The following is an 18,648-nucleotide window of genomic DNA, read 5'->3' on the forward strand; positions in this document are numbered from 1 at the left end:
TCATCTTGTAATCTCTGTGGCAAATTGGTCTCCCCTCTAGGGTGGGGCAGTCTTGTTCGTTTTTCTAACTCCAGCACAGGAAATGCTCACATAGTATCTTACATTTCTTTAAAAAGAAAAAAAAATTCGAATCCAATCCCCTACTGTTTGCATAAATACTATCTTCCAAGCCCTAATGTGTCAGTCAAACCTCTGCTTGCACAGCCTCGGTAACAGACCAACTCACCACTTAATACACTCTCTCCATTTCACAGGCAGTCTTCTCTTCCTGGTCCTGGTTCTGTCCGCGAAAAGCCACAAAGGGTAAGTTTAAGTCCTTTTTTATGTGACAGTCACCTAAGTATTTGAAGGTCATTATTATATTCTCCTTTGCCTTTTTTTTTTTTTTTTGTTAAAATGTTTCGGTTATTTCAACCATTCCTAAAATGTCATGGTTGACAGAGACCCTGACTGGTCTCCGAGCACAGACTCCAACGTGCAGATATCCCTCTGAAATAAGAGTTTCCATAAGCGAATTGCAGTTGAGTCCTGACAGAGTACAACCATTACCTACCTTGTTTGTACATCACACTTCTACTAACCTAGAGCCACATTTATTCCTTCGTTGGCTTTATAACTCATCTGACTCATACTGAATCTAGTCATGTAAAACTTTTTAGGTTTTAGACATATCCTGCTATTTAACCAGGTGACCATCATCTTGTATTTGTATGGTTGTTTTAAACGTAAATATAGGGCTTTCACTTCATTTTTATTAAGTTCCATTTTGCTAAATTTAGCCAATCATTCTGGCTGTCAAGGTTATTTTGGATTCTGTCTGGTGTAATCCACACATCAGCTCTTTCAACCAAAGTGGACTTTATCCAAGTTCTTGCCAATACGAAATATAAAAATCCAGGACTGAATATAGCAGCATGCTCCCTCCAGCTTGCCTACATGGGGAAGTCCTTTATGGATAGTCATTCAACCAGTTAAAAATCCACTTTTTAGCTGCAAAACCAGAAGAATTTCTTCACCCCATACCAAAGGTTATCCTGAAAAAGTGTAACAAATACCTTCCTTAAAGGACTGGTGAATCAACTCACCAGGCACACAACTACTACTGCTTTAACTTGTAACTAATTTCCCTATTTATTAATCTTTGTATCAAGTAAAGCTTTGAGCGTAAGTGATTTTGGACACATGTACTTTTACTTTGCCCTTTGAAACGGTTTAAACTGAAACAACAATACTTCGTCCAAAGAGATAAGAAGATAACCTTTGATCAACAGATTCATTTATACTGAAGACTTCTGTAGATCTACAGAACTGCCTCTTTCCAAAAGGGTTCAAAATTGAGAGAAAGCATTCAAGAGGTACATCAAGGTACCAAGAGTGAGTGTAGGAGCCCACTATCAGCCTTATCACCTCCTTCCTGAAGACTGCTGAAAAAGAACACCTCCTACCTGATATTCTTCTCAATCTCAAGTGGCTCATGAGGACATCTGAGCTTGGAAAAGACGTTTTCTTTTATGCAGTCCAGAAAGAATTTCAGGATCAAAGAACTGCCATTTTGCAGGTTAACATGTGCTCTTGCTTCCTTCAACTCAAGTAACTACAGTTTGAGGTCAGCATGGTGAACAGCTTTTTCTATAGGCAAGACCTCCCAAACTAACTAAATTTTAGGGTACTCAACAAATTAGAAAAAATTATCTCTAAAATATTGCTATTAATGAAGCACTTTGCAGCTTAAAGGCATCTGTGCACAATGTTTATTTCAAACTCACAAGAAAATCCTGTGAAGTAGCTAAGCCAGACATTACTACTAACTTTTTCTAGATGAGAAAACTGAAGTTGAAGACGTCTGAACTTTACCAAGGGACAAGTAAGCAGAGGAGCTGTAATATTCTAATTACAAATACCAGGCTCTTAGACAATTTTCAAGAGTGCTGTCTAAGCTAAAATACCCAGAAAGGACTTAGAATAATATATTGTTTGCCTTCTAGATGCATAGTAGTTATTGCTAAAGGTGGACAAATGCTAAAGGGGGAGCCATCCATCAATGTTAATAATGCTGGAGGCCACAGAGCAAGCATAAAGGCACCACTTACACTGATTTATCAACTGTAAATAAACAAAGGGAAACAAATCACTGACACTTGCGTTTCAAAGACAGCTACAAAGTTAGGGGGAAAAAAACAAAAACCAGCCCTAGAGCACTGGTGAATAACCCTATAGAGTGCACTAGCCGGTACTTTACACATTTTACAAAGAGAAAACTCAGGAATCTAAATTAATTGTTCACCTGCACAAATGAGAATTATTGGCAGGTATCCTCTTTTCACATTGCCCTATAAGGAGCAGGTGACACTATACATGCTTGGGAAATCTGACCACCATACTGCTTCCTGTGTGGGACAAGTGCTGCCTCTTCCAAAAGCCCATGGCAAAGGGGCATGCCTGTGACCTATGCCCTGATCCCTGCGAATGGCTGAACCAGGCTGGTGCCTAATAGTAGATAAAAATTCAAATTCCCCAATGATTAAATTCTCCTAGTAAAAGACAGCCTCTCAGATTGAATTTTTTAAAAATATATCACTGGGCTATATAAAAAATAGGTTTAAAAAAAGTGACATAGGGCTTCCCTGGTGGCACAGTGGTTAAGAATCCACCGGCCAATGCAGGGGACACAGGTTCAAGCCCTGGTCTGGGAAGATCCCACATGCCATGGAGCAACTAAGCCTGTGCGCCACAACTACTGAGCCTGCGCTCTACAGCCTGCGAGCCACAACTACTGAGCCCGTGTGCCACAACTACTGAAGCCCGCGCACCTAGAGCCCGTGCTCCACAAGAAGCCACTACGACGAAGAGTAGCCTCCGCTCGCCACAACCAGAGAAAAGCTCGTGCGCAGCAAAGAAGACCCACGCAGCCAAAAATAAAATAAATAAAAATAAAATACTTAAAAAAATTTTTTTAAAAAGTGACATAGTAGGGCTGAAACAAAAATCAGAGTTGACTGATAACTACTCTGGAGAGTGATTGAGATTAGCTGGTAGAGCTGAAGAGGGGCACCCATTCCACCCACAGTTCCACTTGAAGGTGTATCTCCAGAACTCAGCACATGTGCTTTAGGAGCAGGCATGAGAATAACCCATGCAGTGCTATCTTTTAGAATGCAACGGAATATAAAGAAAACTAAACTGATCAAGCAATAAATACCAACAAAATAGAGCAAAATATATTAATATATTATTATAGAGCAAAATATATTATTAATATATTATTATAGAGCAAAATATATTAATATATTAATATAGATAAAGCCCTGAAAATAATGTTGAACAAAACAGTTTCAGAGCAAGTACAGTAAAATTCCATTAATATGAAGTTGAAAAAAATACAAAAAAATACTGTGCATTGTTTATAGGTACATACATATATACATATGTAGTAATCATTTGGAAACTTTCATAGGAATAATAAACACCAAATTCAGGAGACTGGTTACCTCTAGGGACAAAGAGGTGAAGCGCATACAATGGGCTTCAACTGTATCTGTAATGTTTCCTAAACAAAACAAAACAAACCAAATACCTCATTCCAAAAGAAAAAGGAGAGAGGATAAAATAAGTATACACTAGGCAAATATGAACAAAAAGTTAATATTTAAAATTAATATCAAATACTTGAATACTAAAAAGCATACTACCAAATACACAACATGTAAAATTATAGGAGAACTTAAATAACAAAGGAATAATTAACTTTTCAGCGAGATATAATGCCCATACACACCTTACAAATTAGCCCTCAAGTTCACTGGGGGTGGGGGGGTGGAATCAATTTGACAAAAACTACAAAACAAACAAAAAATCCCCCAAACTCACCCAACCGTCGTAATAGGAGATATTTACATCTCGCCCCCAAATTCAAAAGACTATGAGGAATACAGAAGGTGTGACACACACAACTAGCAGGACTGCTCTGATGGACACGTATGGAGCCCTGAACCCACCACACACCCAAGAATATACTTTTCCAGCGCACATGCGACATATACAAACAGTGACCAAGTACCTGGCTACAAAATTAGTCTCAAATACTGAAGAATCAATATACACAGTCTGTATTACTTAAGTGAAATGAAGTCAGAAACTAATAATGAAAAAATATTGTTTTTTTAAAAGAAGAGAGAAAAAGAAAAAATATGTTTAAAACAAAAAACACATTCCTAATTATCTTAAGGCTTAAAAGAGAAGCCATGAGAGGAAAACAAAGATTTCAGAGTGTCCAGTTTCCCAAGACTTGATCACAGTTTTTCTTGGATTCCTCAGCACTCTTCAAATTCTTATCAAAACCTCTCTTCTTCAGCTAGCTGGAGGAGGCTTTTGTTCTTCTTAATCAAATGGGTCCTTCCTAGAACAAAATCAGTCCTTCTACATCATTAGTGGATTGGATGGGCATATAGACTACATTAAGCAAAGCCGATAAAAATAGACGCTTAATAAAATGAATCTTGCTAAACAATTTTGAATCTTGTTAAAAAAATGTTGATAAAGGAACCTTCCATAAAACATCTAGTGGCAAACAAATATGGTAAGTACAAAAAAACACCAACGTAGGCTAGGAAAGCAACAATTCGAGTCAAGGATGGCAAACTCTTTAAAGTATCAGCTGGCCATAAATGAGCAAGCTAAGCAGGGAAGTGGAAAAGAAAAAAAAAAGAAAAAAATCACCACATTAGGACACATGCAGGGCGAAAGAAATTACTTCTGTTATGAACAGCATTAGTCAAACACTGTACAGCACTGGTCAAGTTTGGGTTAGTTTTTCAAATGTATATGGGGAAATTACTGAAACATTCAAAGAAGCAGAATAAAAAATGAAGATGAAATATTAACCATTTCTTGAGTCAGTGTTACACATATTATCTCATTTATTCGTTCCATTTTATAGATGAGGACCCCGCGACTCAGAGACTGAAGAGGTTGCCCAAGCTCACAGAGCTTGTGAGGAGCAGAGAACAAACTTTATTCTTTTTTTACATAGAATAGTTCTGCCCTGTTTTGAAGAGTGGAGGTGGCTTCTGTTTTAGTAAAGGGAATTGAGGGACTGTGTACTCTCACGTCAACTCAACAGACCAAGCAGTTGGTAAGCCAACACAAGAGCCGTGACATGGAATTTGTGGGAATCAAGAAATGCATATAGGAGATGCATACGGGAGATGCATACGGGAGAGAGAGCATGGACTCTGGAGTCAGAAGGACCTGGGTTCAAATTCCAGCTTGGCCACTTAATGGCTGTGTGATAGGACAATAAGTCTCCCTTTCCTCACCTGTAAAATGGAGCCTTCCTCACGGATATTACTGTTCAGATTCAACGAGTTATACCACTAGAAAAGGCCCTATGTGTATAAATACATTACTTGTATATTTACATTTTTCACTACTTTACACTGTATTCTTTTTAAGAAGAATCAGAAGAAAATGCTTTTCAAGACTCAATTAAGGAATAAGTATATGAATGCACGTACTTTTAAAAATGGATACTATAATTAAGGTAAATGAAAACAGGGTTCTCTGCACAGCTTAGTACTAAGTACAGTGCCCACTTCAAAAAGGTATACACAACACGGGTATTTACTGTTTCTACCCACTGCTTCTCCTCAGCCTGCAGTGGTGGGCAGAAAAATGCCCCACCCCCAAAGACATACACACCCTAATCCCCGGAACCTGTGAATGTGCTACCCTACATGACAAGAGGGACCTTGCAGATTAAGATTACAGATCTCGAGATGGGAGATTATCCTGGATTATCCAGGTAAACCCAATCTAAGTATATGAGTCTTTAAAAGCACAAAACCTTTCCCAGCTTCAATCAGATATGGGATGACTCAAGAAGAGTCAGAAAGATGTGACATAGGACTTCCCTGGTGGTGCGGTGGTTAAGAATCCGCCTGCCAATGCAGGAGACATGGGTTCGAGCCCCGCCACAACTACTGAGCCCTCGTGTCACAAATACTGAAGCCCGTGCGCCTAGAGCCCGTGCTCCACAACAAGAGAAGCGACCGCAATGAGAAACCCGCACACTGCAATGAAGAGTATCCCAGGCTCGCAACAACTAGAGGAAGCCTGCGCGCAGCAACAATGACCCAACACAGCCAAAAAAAAAAGATGTGACATAAAAGGACTTGATCCACTGTTGCTCGCTTTGAAGATGAAGGAAGAGGGTCATGGGCCAAATCATGTGACGATGTGGGTAGATGCTGGAAGCCGGGAAGAGATGACAGCCAGCAAGAAAACGGACATCTCAGCATGGAACTCTATCCCTACCAACACCCTGAATGAGCAAGGACCCTCCAGAAGGGTACCCAGCCCTGCCAAAACCTTGATGTTAGCCCAGTGCAACACACATCAGACTACTGATATGTACATGAACTTATGTAGAGCTTCAGAACTCTAAGATAATAAATTTGCATTGTTTGAGCTGCTAAGAATATGGTGGTTTGTTACATTAGCAACATGAAACTAATACGCTCTCTCTTACTTGCATTAAAAAAACTGTAAAAAATTTTTATGTAAGTGTCCTTAAATCCTTTCTGAAACAAGGACAAATAAATTGGCCAATGCATGTAGCCTAACCAGCAGAGGCTACCTAGCACACATTCATCGTTTTCTGAGGCACTAACTCTGTGCCAGGCACAGTCTTGCCTTCAAGAACTTCACTCAGCATCATCCATCAATATTCATTTTCTCCCTCAGATTTGACCAGAAACACAAGTAACTGTCAGCTACCCCTGAAAAATGGCAACATTTTCAAGACAGAACTGGAGAAACTTAGAGTTACATCATAGCTATGAAAAGCAGAAGAGGTGGGGAGAGGGAAGAAACAGTTTGCCCCAAAGGACATAGCTCAGTTTCTTCATCTATGAAATGGTAACCTCACACATACCAGTTGAAGGACTGAAAGATAAAAAGCTTTTGATATTGTGTATGAACTATAAAAAGTGTGGAGAATCCCTCATAAGAATCTACTAGGTAGACAGAGTGCCAAGAACTAACGTAATGGAGAATTCCATATAAATTCACCCTGGATATGCCTTAGGGATTACTTCAACAGAATCCCAGAAAGCAGAAAATCTTACAGTTTTAGAAAAGAATCAATTTTAGAAAAACAGGCAAAAAGGCTCATAATTAACAAGGAGAGGAATGTCACAGTACCACTACAAACAATGCTTTTAAAAAACAGATGTCCAGGACTCACTGCAGATCTACTAAAACAGCATCTCCAAGGACGAGACCCAAGTCGTTTGAGTTGAGAAACACCACAGGAATGAAAGGGGGTGTCCACGGGTGTATATAGCAGAGGGAATCTAGCATCTTTTTGCCAGGTGTCCTTTACTTACAAGTGAAGAATAACAGCTAGAATGTGGAGTATTTTCAAACCAGCAAATAAACGAGGCTGATGAAATCAAATGGGGAAGTTTCACAGAAAACAAAAAGTCAGAAAGAGGGACAAGGGCGGTATGTGGTTGCATCTCTTGTGGCAAAGGACACAGCCTCCCAGACTGAGGATGAGCAGAGAATAACAAAATGGAGCAAGCACAGCTGGGCCAGAGTGAGAGGGAAAAACAGCTAAGCTGGCAAAATCAGGATCTGCTCAAGTGAAACAGCAAAATTACTGGCTACCACAAGAGGAGGAGAGCTGTCGAGATGACATGGGGGAGGGGGAGCAGTGGGGGAGATAAAGGAGAAAATTAATTTCAGGTTGGCGCAGGAATGGAGCGCGGGCATAAAGGACGAGAGCACTAGCTAGAAGAGCGAGGGCCACAACTGGAGATGAGGACGCAGGTTCACCAGGAGAGAAGGGGAAAAAGAAAGGAGAACAATAGGGCCATGGCCTCCCCGCTTCACTAGAAAGTCTCAGGAGCAATATAAATATTAGGGGAAGCAAGCAGGACATAAACGGTCTAGGAGAGAAGGAGAAAGAGAAAGGGCAGTCAAAAATCCTGAAAGACTGCAAACAACATGCATAAAGCAAAAACTTCAAGGAAATTCTAGATGATGTTAAAATGTATGTTTCAGGCACATTTTAGCTCTCTCATTTAATGAAACAAGTAAACACATCTAAAAACAGGCAAAACTTAACAATATAGTTTAGGGATGTGTAAATGATACAACTGTGAAGAAAAGCTAGGGAAGGAATAATACAGAATTCAGGCTAGTGGAAGCCTGGCGGAGAGGTATACGATGAGGCTCTGTATTTCTCTGGAATGGGTGTTTGATTCAATACTACTCTTTAAAGTGTGTAAACATATAACATGCATATGTTTTTATATGCATGATATATTTCATAATTAAAAAAAAACTTCAGTGGAATTTTTCTTCCTCCCAATTTCCCAGTTTGTTTTCCTACTGTTTGTTTTCCAAAATAATCTAACAAACTTGCTCATATAATTATATAAAATGATTAGCGAGCGTTTCTGGCCTCAGATTTTGTAACAAGAAGCTGCACCTCAGGTCTAGTGAATCAAAATCGCTGGGGGTTGGGCCACTGAATCCTTCAAAAAAAAGAATGAAACGAACACCCTAGGTGACTCACAAGAATCTAAAGAAACTCAAGTTTGAGTCTCCCACAGGAAGAGGTCTTCTTTCTGTTACAGCCCTAAAGCTCTGGAGAATCAAATGCCATTCCTTCCCCAAGTTCTCTGGGATTTTGCTCCTGCCCTCTCTCTAGTATTTTCAAACTTTCAACCTCAAGTCTCCTCTATCCTAATACACACACACACACACACCAGCCAACTTGATCCTGCAGCCAACTGTAAACTCACTCTTTCCTTCTCTTTCACACTCAAAGTTTTCTAAAATGGCCCACAGTATGGCTCTGTTTTTAACTTCCCAATATCACTCTCTCTTTTAAAATCATCATTGATTGAGCTGCAAACATGTACTTCCAATTACCTACTAGACATTTCCCCTTTGCTCACCTGGCAAATCCTTATGCATTCTAATTTCAGCTCAAATATCACCTCCCAGGTAAAGCCCTGCAGCACCTCCCCCAAGCGCCCATCCACTCACCTATTAAACATTTCTGATACAGAATGCCTACCCTTACTTTTAAGACAAAGCCAAAAACTTTCCAAACAAACAAAAAAATTAAGATGCACGTAGTAAAGGTGGTCAAAAGGTACAAACTTCTAGGTATAAGATAAACAACGCCTGTGGATGTAATGTATGGCATGATGAGCATAGTTAACAACAGTGTATTGAAGATCTGAAAGTTAAGAGAGTGTATCTTAAAGGTCTCATCAGAAGGAAAAAAACCTTTCAAACTATGTGTGGTGATGGATGTTAACTAAACTTATTGTGGTAATCATTTCACAATACATACGTTTATCAAATCATTAGGCTGTGTTCCTGAAACTAATACAATGCTATACGTCAATTATATCTCAAATTAGAAAATGCATTCAGATGATATGATAATGTGTGACCAGGCTGGTCTTGTTTATTTATTTATATAGCACTTGTCCCTGAAAGAGTTTAAGCAAAAACAAAAACAAGCCAACCAAACCAAACGGTGGAGGTGGGCAGAGGAGGAAGAGTGGAGGTGACCGGCACCAGGCGACAGGGACGGGTGGGGTTTGTTATCATCTTAAAAGAATGAACGAATAGGAGTTGCTCAGGTGAAAAAGTTCTGACCTAACCTGTCTTTTCACTTTGGCTGGGAGTGGGGCTTTGGGGAGTGGAGCACAGTAAGAAAGGGTATTTCAGACAGAACACAACCAGGTTTGTGCTTTTCTGTGCCTAGCTGAAAGGCAGGAAAGGGGAGGGAGGGTTAGTGATGAGATTAAAATGGAAGGCAGACGCCAGAATTTTAGAAGCAACAATTATAGGTTTACTACAATTTTTCTCTCCCTCTATACTTTATAATTCTCTGCTTATAATATTAGTCCAGGCTTGTTAAAAGCTAATTTCCACTTTATATCTAGGTTTAAATGACACATTTTCCTAAACAATTTTTCAGGAACAAGACATTACCAATGAAAAATTGTAAAGCTATATTTTAACTACATTTGGCCATGCAATAAGAAAACGAACATTTCAACAGTATCATGATCATGTAAAACATTTTAAAAGTCTCTTCTGTGAAAGAGGGAACTCTGGAAAGGAAAATGTGTGCGGTACTTCTACATTTGTCCTCATTTTAGCTCTCTACTGAGAGAAGGGAAGGCTAATAATGATTGCTTCACAGGCTAGGGAAAGGGAGAATCAGGAAAAACAGTGATTTCCTTCTTTCTAAAATGCATATTTTTCACACTATGACTGTTTTAAAAATCAGGATGGATTTCCCACTACTGATTACTGATCATTTTTTTGTGTTTGGGGAGGGCCACATTAAGTGGACCTTACAACTACGGGTATACTTTGAATTAAGAAAACATAGTAAAGGATTTTGGCCAAAGTTAATGATAGTAGTAAGAAAGTGGCAGAATTGGACTAAAAAATTCTTCTGTCAAGTTATTAATGTATATTAGTAGGAACATTATGGCCTGTTTGGCTGTTCTTTCATCAATTTAATTAAACGTATGGAGCCTACCGTCCATCTTCTACAGGCTCTTCCTGGAATACAAAACCATACAAAACACCTTTTCTGCCCTCAAGAGGTATATAAGCAATTATAAATGTCTACACAAGTGTCTACAGAACAGTCAGGAATTAATATCAGAAGAACAATACAAAGTGGGATACATCCAGATAAGGAGTGGTGGTCACTTCCAGCCAGGATACCAGGAAGGCCTGACACATCAAAATAACTTAATAAACATTGACTCTGAAAGATTACAAAAGACTCAAGTGAGACTTTGAGGAATGAAAGAATTTCGACAGAGAGGCACTCCAAGCAGAGAGGGTAGCAGAGACCAGGAAAAAGCACAGGGCCTCACTGGCAGGAGGAAAGTGGAGACTCGCGAATACTGGGAACGAAGGCTAGAGAAGTTAAACACGGGCTAAAATATGGAGTTCCCTGAAGGTCAAACTAAAGAACGTGAACAGAGGAACAGCCTCCAAACAGCTGTGTTTGGGGAAGGTTAGTCTGACAGTCAACTATACCACCTGAGCTGGAGTGGGGTGAAAGCAAATGCTGTGGACAGTCCAGGGTCAACTGCTCAGTGCCGGAACTAGGTGGTAACGGTAGCAATGGCAAGAAAGAATGTCGTCCCTTTGAACCGCCAGGGGACTGTTTTTGCATGAGGGCAAATTCCAAAAGAAGGGAGCACCGCCTTGTGAATATTTGTAGCCCCACTACTCCCAGTACAATACTTTACCCACAGCAGATGCTTGGTAAGTAAGCTGAACGAAGGCAACCTGTAAAGGCTAATCTGAAGCGTCACTACTGCCTCACGTCCATAATCACTCTTCTCTCTACTTCTCAAACCCGCTCATATAGCTGTTAACGTGAACTCCCTCTTCCAATCTCAGTGTTACAGCCTCAATTAAAATTTGCCAGTAGGCTTTAGAACCCCACTTCCTTCAAGTATGCCACAGCATTTAAAAAAGCATATAGACACACTATGAACATGTGCAAAACACTGCTTTATCCAGGATTTTACGCAGAAAACTATCCCGTTTCCACATGCACACCAAAAAGCCTTGCTGAAAGACTGTTTACAGCAGAACGTTTTTCTTTTAGGCAGCAATCAACATACTTCTTGTGCTACTTATTCAATCTGCCATATCACTAGTGCAACCACAAGCTGCTGCTTACATTTCCAAAGTTGTGCAAAGGGTCCAAAGTTGTGCAAGAGTCATCACTGCAACCAGACTCCGGTATATTAATAGTTATAACACCTGAACAAGTCTTAGTTTTATTATCAGATTCAAAGTAATGCCAAGAAATCGCAGATATTAAAAATATTTTCAACGAGTTTGACTACTTTATCTGCGAAATACAATGGAATGTTATCTTCAGTGCAAATAACTGTATTTCTTTCTGCTTCGAATGGACATCAGGTCACCTGATAACTGGCAGTTGTGAGCCTGGATTTGATGTATCGAAAAAACCAAAGTGTCCCCAACACACACACACACACACACACACACACACACGCGCCAGCGCACACCAAGAGCGCTGAACGCCTTGCATTACTATCAAAGAACCTCAAGTTTACACGTGGCAGAAGTCGACAGAACTCTTTCATGCTTTAATGACCTCGAAAGGGCCCAGGCGTCAAGTAACGGGATGTGACTTACTCTGACTTGGGAGTTGAGTGATAAAACTACATACCTATGTTACTACTATTATTATTTTTTAGAGGTTTCTGTCTGTCCTCAGATGGCTGTCCCACGCCAGCAAGCGCTCTGCCCGGGCCTCGGCAGGTGCGTGTGGGTCAGGAAGCCCAAGGTCCTCCTCCCATCACCGTCTGCTCTCCTCGGCCCCGCTTTCCTCTCTCGGGGGCGGCGAAGAGGCCCAAGGCGAGGGGCCCGGGGCAGGGCGTGCGATCCTCAGAGCCAGGCTCTGACGGCCCCGGGCTGGGCCGGCCCTCCTCTCATACACTCCCCAGATCGCGCGTCGAAACGGCGGCCGCGGCCCCCAGCTGCAGGGCCGGGGCCGGGGCGGCGGGCCGGGCCGGCCAGGCCAGGCCGCGGCCTCTCGCAGTGCCCACGTCACCAGCTCCAGCACTGCGGAAATGGAGCGGCGCGGCCGGGGGGGAGGCGCCCGGCGGCGGCAGCTCCCGCGCCGCGGCCAGACGCCGTGTGCCCCCCAGCCCCGGCCCGGAGGCCGCCGACCCCCGCCCGCCGCGCTCACCTGTGTCGCCGATGATAATGTACTTGAAAAGATAGGCGTACGCCATGGCCGCGGCCGCTCGGTGCCAGGGCACGCGGCTCCTCCTCCTGCTTCTGCTCCTCCTCCTCCGCGCCCCTCACCCCGGCGCCGCTCGGCCTCGAAACGCCAGGCCCCGCCCGCCGCAGCCGCCGCCGTCGTCGTCAGCCTCCGGGAGTGTGGGGCCGAGAGGAAGCGGGACAAATTGACACCCTCTGAGCCAAGGGAGACAGCGCCCAGCGGAGCCCAGCTGAACAATAACAGCCGCCGCGGCGCCTCCGCCCCGCCTCCGCGCCGACCCGGAAGTGCTGCGGCCGCCGGCGCCGCCGCCGGGGGAAAGGGGAGGAGCCCCGCACGCCGGCAGCGCCACGCCGGCTGGAGCCCCGCCCAGCCAGAGCCCCGCCCCGCCTCGCCTCGCCGGAGACCTCCCCGGTGCAGCGTCGGCCACTGCCGTCGGCCCCGTCGGCCCAGAGCCAGGCGGGGCCGGGCGCTGGTCTTGCCGGCACCTTTGAGCGGCGGGCTCCGGCGGCCGGGAGACGCTGGGGCAGGGGAGGGGCCTTGCGGCTCCGTCGCCGCGACGCGAGCGGAGCCGCGTCCTTCCGCCCTGCGGTGGGGACGCGGGACACGTGGTGGGAAGGCGGAGGTCGCGTTCGGCGCAGGGCCTGCCCTGGGCCCGTGACAAGGTGTTCGAAAATGATGGAGCCTCTCGGGGCGGGGTTGGAGGGCGAGGCTGTATCTGTGGTGCGGGACGGGGCTTTGACAGGGAAAATGGAAGTGTTTGTAAATTCGAAACCCTAAGTTAGGGAATATGCGGTAAACCATGATATGCACCTGCGGTGGAATACTATGCGGTCTTAAAAAAAAAAGCCTGACTTAACGTTACGCAAAAACAAGGCACAGGACTCAGTGTATAAATATACATTTATGTTATATATATTATTTATATATACAACTATCTTATAGTAAGTGATACATAAATTACATTTGTATGTTTATAAGCTATATTTTATTGTTATATAAATAACTTTTTATTTTACCATTGTGTAGAAAAATGACAGGAATATACTTAAAGACCCATACATAGTACGTAGTCAATCTGAAAGGACACACCTGGGACCAGGGGACGGAAGGGATGGGATTGGAGGGAATATCTACTTTTCACTGAATTTTTCAAGGGCAGTTTGAAATTTTGCAGTGTTCATGAATAACCTATTGAAAAATGCACTTAAAGGAAAAAAAGTAACTTTTTTGTTTATTCAACTAACACTTTAAGTACATACTATATTTCATGCACTGCTAGGCCCTGGAACTAAAGGCAGACACTGTTCTAAAGGAGCACACAGATTTTGGAAGAGGAGATGCAAGACAGAGTTAAAAGTGTCAGGATAGGTTATCTAGAGAAGATGATGTCTGACCCAGAAATATGAAGGAAGAGTTTGTCAAGAGGACAGAAGGTGGGGGAAGGGAACTGAAGTTTAGGCGCAAGAAACAATGTGCAAAGGTCCTGGATCTGTTCAGGGAATATGAAGTTGCATAAGGAAGCTTATTTGCTAACCCATAGCCTCTAATGTTGGCAGTGGAAGGAGAGCCATTGCTAGGGCAGAAGTGACTGGGGTTTAGTGGCTCTGGTTCCTGTTGCCTAATATTTTCCTCTCCCTTTTAGGATCTGTCATTCTACCGAAACCTTCATGCTGGGCTGGCAGTACTTCGTTGCTACATGGTTTGAATGGCCTTTCCAAATGTCAACTCACAGGTTTGTGTTTGTTTGTTTGTTTTTACTGTTTGGAGGGGATTTTCAGAGACAGCACACAAAAATTTGATGTGAAAAATTACCAGGAATTGCATAATCTAGTTCACCCATCTTTAGTTTGGGGGTGGAGAAGTCCCTTCTTAGGCCTGCCATGTTCCAAAGGCCGTTTTGTCCCTCCCATCTGAGTGCCTTCACTCAAGTCTTTCCTGGTGATAGACATGTAGAAAGTTCCCTCCTTCCAGGAGAAACTCAATTTCTTACTACTCTCAGCGGTATGCCCTTTACACATAGCCTGAACAGGACAACTCTGTGGGGATGTTCCACGAAAGCCTAGCATCCTTACGATCAGAAGCATTCCCATACTGTTAGAGGAGAACTGTGGGAGAAGTCACTGGTGCCAGGTCATGCACGGGCTCGTTGCCATGTCAGGATGCATGCGGCACTTTACCCAGTGGACACGGAAACTGAGAAGAGAAAGGTCAGAACTGAATGTAAAAAATTATAGAAAAGGATACGTATAGAGCTTTAGAGGCAATGCAGTGTAAAGAGAACTTAGGAAACCTGCTTTTGATCTTGGTCTTACCACAAACTGGTTGGATGATGGTTGCAAATCTTTTGGCCTCCTAGAGCTTTGACACAGTCATTGATAAAGCAATGGAGTTAAGTGTTACCTGAAAGGTCTATTCCAAGTCTGAAGTCCTTTAATTTTATGTCTATCCACCTCCAGATCTAAAGCACCTGTAAAGTAGGTGGTAATCTTTCTCTCATGAAAATGTCAGGGCCACAGGAGTCAAGTGTATATGGTTCTTGCACAGAACTGAGAGGTGTTAGTTATTGGTGTGCAGGAATTATAACAATCAGTGGCTTTGAAAAGAGCAAAGACTAGCTTTTCAAGTCCCTCGCTAAGCCTCGGTTTCCTGGTCTGGAAAATGTAGAGAATAACTGCCTCTCAAAGTCAATTTAGGATCAAATGAGATAATATATGTGAAGATATTTTGTAAATTATGAAAAACATATACTTAATGTGTGAAACCCTTAGTGCTGCATAATTTCTAAAAATTACCTTGAAGGAGTTAAGGCCTAATCACTATACAAATTCCTGTTTTAAAGTCAGCTCCTTTTCTGTCTCTATTTTATGTCTCGACGTTTATTTTTTTCTATGTGTAATTCATAATATTTTGTTACATTTTCTCTAAGCCTATATGCTGTCTTAAATAATCTTTGAAACAAGGTGTAAATAAAACCCACACAAACTTCATTTTAAACACTTTACGTAGCCCCCAAAATCCAAAGACATTTTTTCAAGAAAAACTCCTTAGGCAAAAATGACAGAAATAAAACTCTCTTCCCTTAAATTATAGGATACTTGGTGGGATTTTCCATTCTGTTCGATTTTCAGCTATTTCATTCCCTTGGGGACGAATTCTGATAACCTCATCTCTCAGTCTTACATCATATGTGGTCTGAAGGTCATAACGGTGAAATTTAAGGATCGTTTAAGGCTACATTCTCCAAGGTCTCCTCATTCAAGTTTTCCATGACATTTTAAAGTAGAGTATTATATTAGACTTTTGAATTTACTCTTCCCAAGCAAACTTTTCATGTGTTTAAATTTTCTCTGGTTTTTTTTTTTTTTTTCCTTTTCCCTCTGGTTTTGATCACTCTCAGACTGTGGGAAGAGAGGTAGTGGGGGAATGGGATGGGAGAAGAGTGGCTTGGAATACTGCAATGCATAGGTTCTTACTTTGGTTCCCATGGTTTCCTTAGCCAGCTCTCGAATGCATTCTGGGAGCCCTGTGATCCTCCAGAAATGATATGCACAATGTTGTATGGATTTGCATATTTGTAATTTTATGGGAGAGATCCTCGCACGAGTCCATGACCCAGAAATAATTAAGAACCACTGTGAAATGCTTGCTTTAAGCCATTTCTAAACACCATGACAGAATTAATTTTCCTGCATATACTCATAAGCTCAGTACCAGTTCTGGAGGAAGAAAGAACTCCGTTCAACTCCTGAATTTACCCCCTGTCAGATGAGTGATCTTGGATAAATTACTAAACTCTCTAAGCCTTAGATTCCTCATGAGATGACACAAGTGTCTAGCAAAGTGTCAAGCTCTCAGGAGACACTAAGTAAACACTGAAGTCATTTCTCCCTTTCCTTCACCCTCTCCCTGTGTTCCACCTCCAACCTGTCACTGAGAACTGTAGGAGTTAAATGAGCCCAACAAAGACGCTCCCTTAAAGGAGATGAGAGTCTCTCTCATGTTAAGTCATGGGTAGTCATTGTAATACATGATGAAATAATTATACAACTCACCATAATGCAGAATCAGTGGGAGCCCTGAGCTGCTTTTCCTGCAACTAGATGGTCCCATCTGGGGTGATGGGAGACAGTGACACCCGAAGTGTGTTGCTTGTGTCCACTCTACTCTGTAACAATCAGCTTACTTGTCACTTGCCACTCACTGATAGGGTTTTGATATATCTGCAAGCAATTGATTTACTATGGTCTCTGTGCAGTCAAACCTCTCTGCTAATGATAACCTGTATATGTAGCTGCTCCCCAGCAGAAGCGGAAGGAGAGCCTCTAAGCTGAGCCTTAAAGGGCCTTATCTTCCATAGTTATTGCTTTACTAGTCATTCCAGATGTTTCAGCAGCCCTCTCCACTGTACTTTGTTCACCTTATCCACCTCATCTGCCATTTATGTTCTTGTTGGGTAACACACTTAGTATTCCCTCTCTTCCTTTTCTACTCATGACTGATTTCTGACCACTTGTCAAAGCCAGAAATGACTGGTTTCTCTCTTCCATTGCATTCTTTTTTCTTTTTTAAAATATCTTTATTGGAATATAATTGCTTTATACTTCCATTCCATTCTGCTCATCCTTCAGAAGTTTACCTGAAGGGTCAAAATGGAATGATTGCAAATTCACATCCTGAGTCAATGTGTGTGTAGGTGAGTGAAGAAACTTTCTTTTGTATGTAGGTTAGTTTTGTTATCGATGGACTTACTATTCATAACAGAAGGGGCCTACATAAGTGCACAAATGAGAGAAACAGTGAATATTGGAATAATAATAAGCTCATTTTATAAAATCGTGGATTAAAAAAATATAACTACATAATGATTAATAACAAATTTAAAAGTGAGTTAAAAACCAAAATAGTGTTCTTAAACTACCTACTTTTCTCAGTCCTTAACAGTTGCCTAGTGCTTTCCACAGAGAGAGTGGTCTGGGGAATGGCCCGATATTGGATTCCAGGAGGCCTGAATTACGGTCTTTCTTGCCACCAGCAAGCTGACCTTGAGAATTTTTGTCATATACTCAATAGAGATGATAATTCCAGTTGCTAATAGAATCACTAGGAGGTAGATATGAGAGCACTCTGAAAAGTACATTATTACTAGGAGAGAGTGTATATACCAAATTGCAGGTGAATGATTTTCTTGAATGTATCTAGGTATATTAGAAGACTGACCCCTATAGAACTATATAACATCGGTAATATTTTACTATCTGCATTGTTGGGTTTTTGTCAGCAAAGACTGGACCATGTAATTACTTCAAACCCTCTGGTTTGAACACATATTCATCCATTTATCCTGAACGTGTTCTGTGTCTCGTGTTCATTGGTAGGTGTCCTTATTTTGGAAAAGTCAGGATCAGAATGAGAATGAGGATACCTGAGGAGTATACCTTATATTTTGCTGAAAAGAAACCATTTACTACTCCCATGAGTGTTTCAATTTATTTTAATCTTTACCCGTAAAGGTCTTTAAATTTTGATAAAGGGAAATCCATTTTCTCTCCAATTGTGAGGACATGATAAGCTAGCTCTGTCCCAGTGGGAGGTGCGGACACTGAAAACCTTCTGTCACTGATGTCTTTTGTGTGAGATGGGTGCCAGGAATTACGAGATCACATTTCAGTCTTCTTCCAGCTCCCCTCCCTCCTATATAATCTTTATCTCTGCTTCTAACAGTCTCATTATCAGAATTTTAAACATATGGAATGAGAGAGAAGAAAATGACTATCAAAGAATCACATTTTCACTTCTAATATGGAGAAAATAGGAGTCTATTTTTC

At 41.9% G+C, this 18,648-nt stretch overlaps 1 protein-coding gene and 1 long non-coding RNA gene across 6 annotated transcripts in view; one reads left to right on the forward strand and one right to left on the reverse strand.

The window, feature by feature from the left end:
- Nucleotides 1-13,045, reverse strand: part of RAB2A (RAB2A, member RAS oncogene family) — a 77,999-nt gene extending 64,954 nt beyond the window's left edge. For both annotated transcript variants that reach the window (XR_013824525.1, XM_079901555.1), the window contains exon 1: nucleotides 12,788-13,045. Coding sequence is in view for 1 of the 2 variants with exons in the window: in XM_079901555.1 (XP_079757681.1) it covers nucleotides 12,788-12,833 (46 nt within the window). In the remaining variant the exon portion in view is untranslated. The remainder of the gene's footprint in view (nucleotides 1-12,787) is intronic.
- Nucleotides 13,046-13,221: 176 nt separating this feature from the next.
- The window catches only part of LOC307175885, a 97,369-nt gene continuing 91,942 nt past the window's right edge, over nucleotides 13,222-18,648 (forward strand). For 3 of the 4 annotated variants that reach the window (XR_013824526.1, XR_013824527.1, XR_013824528.1), the window contains exons 1-2: nucleotides 13,222-13,485; nucleotides 14,466-14,555. This is a non-coding gene — a long non-coding RNA (uncharacterized lncRNA). The remainder of the gene's footprint in view (nucleotides 13,486-14,465; nucleotides 14,556-18,648) is intronic. The other variant, XR_013824529.1, reaches the window with a different exon arrangement.

Source organism: Stenella coeruleoalba, assembly GCF_951394435.1.
Source record: "Stenella coeruleoalba genome assembly, chromosome: 17".
Taxonomy (NCBI): Eukaryota; Metazoa; Chordata; class Mammalia; order Artiodactyla; family Delphinidae; genus Stenella; species Stenella coeruleoalba.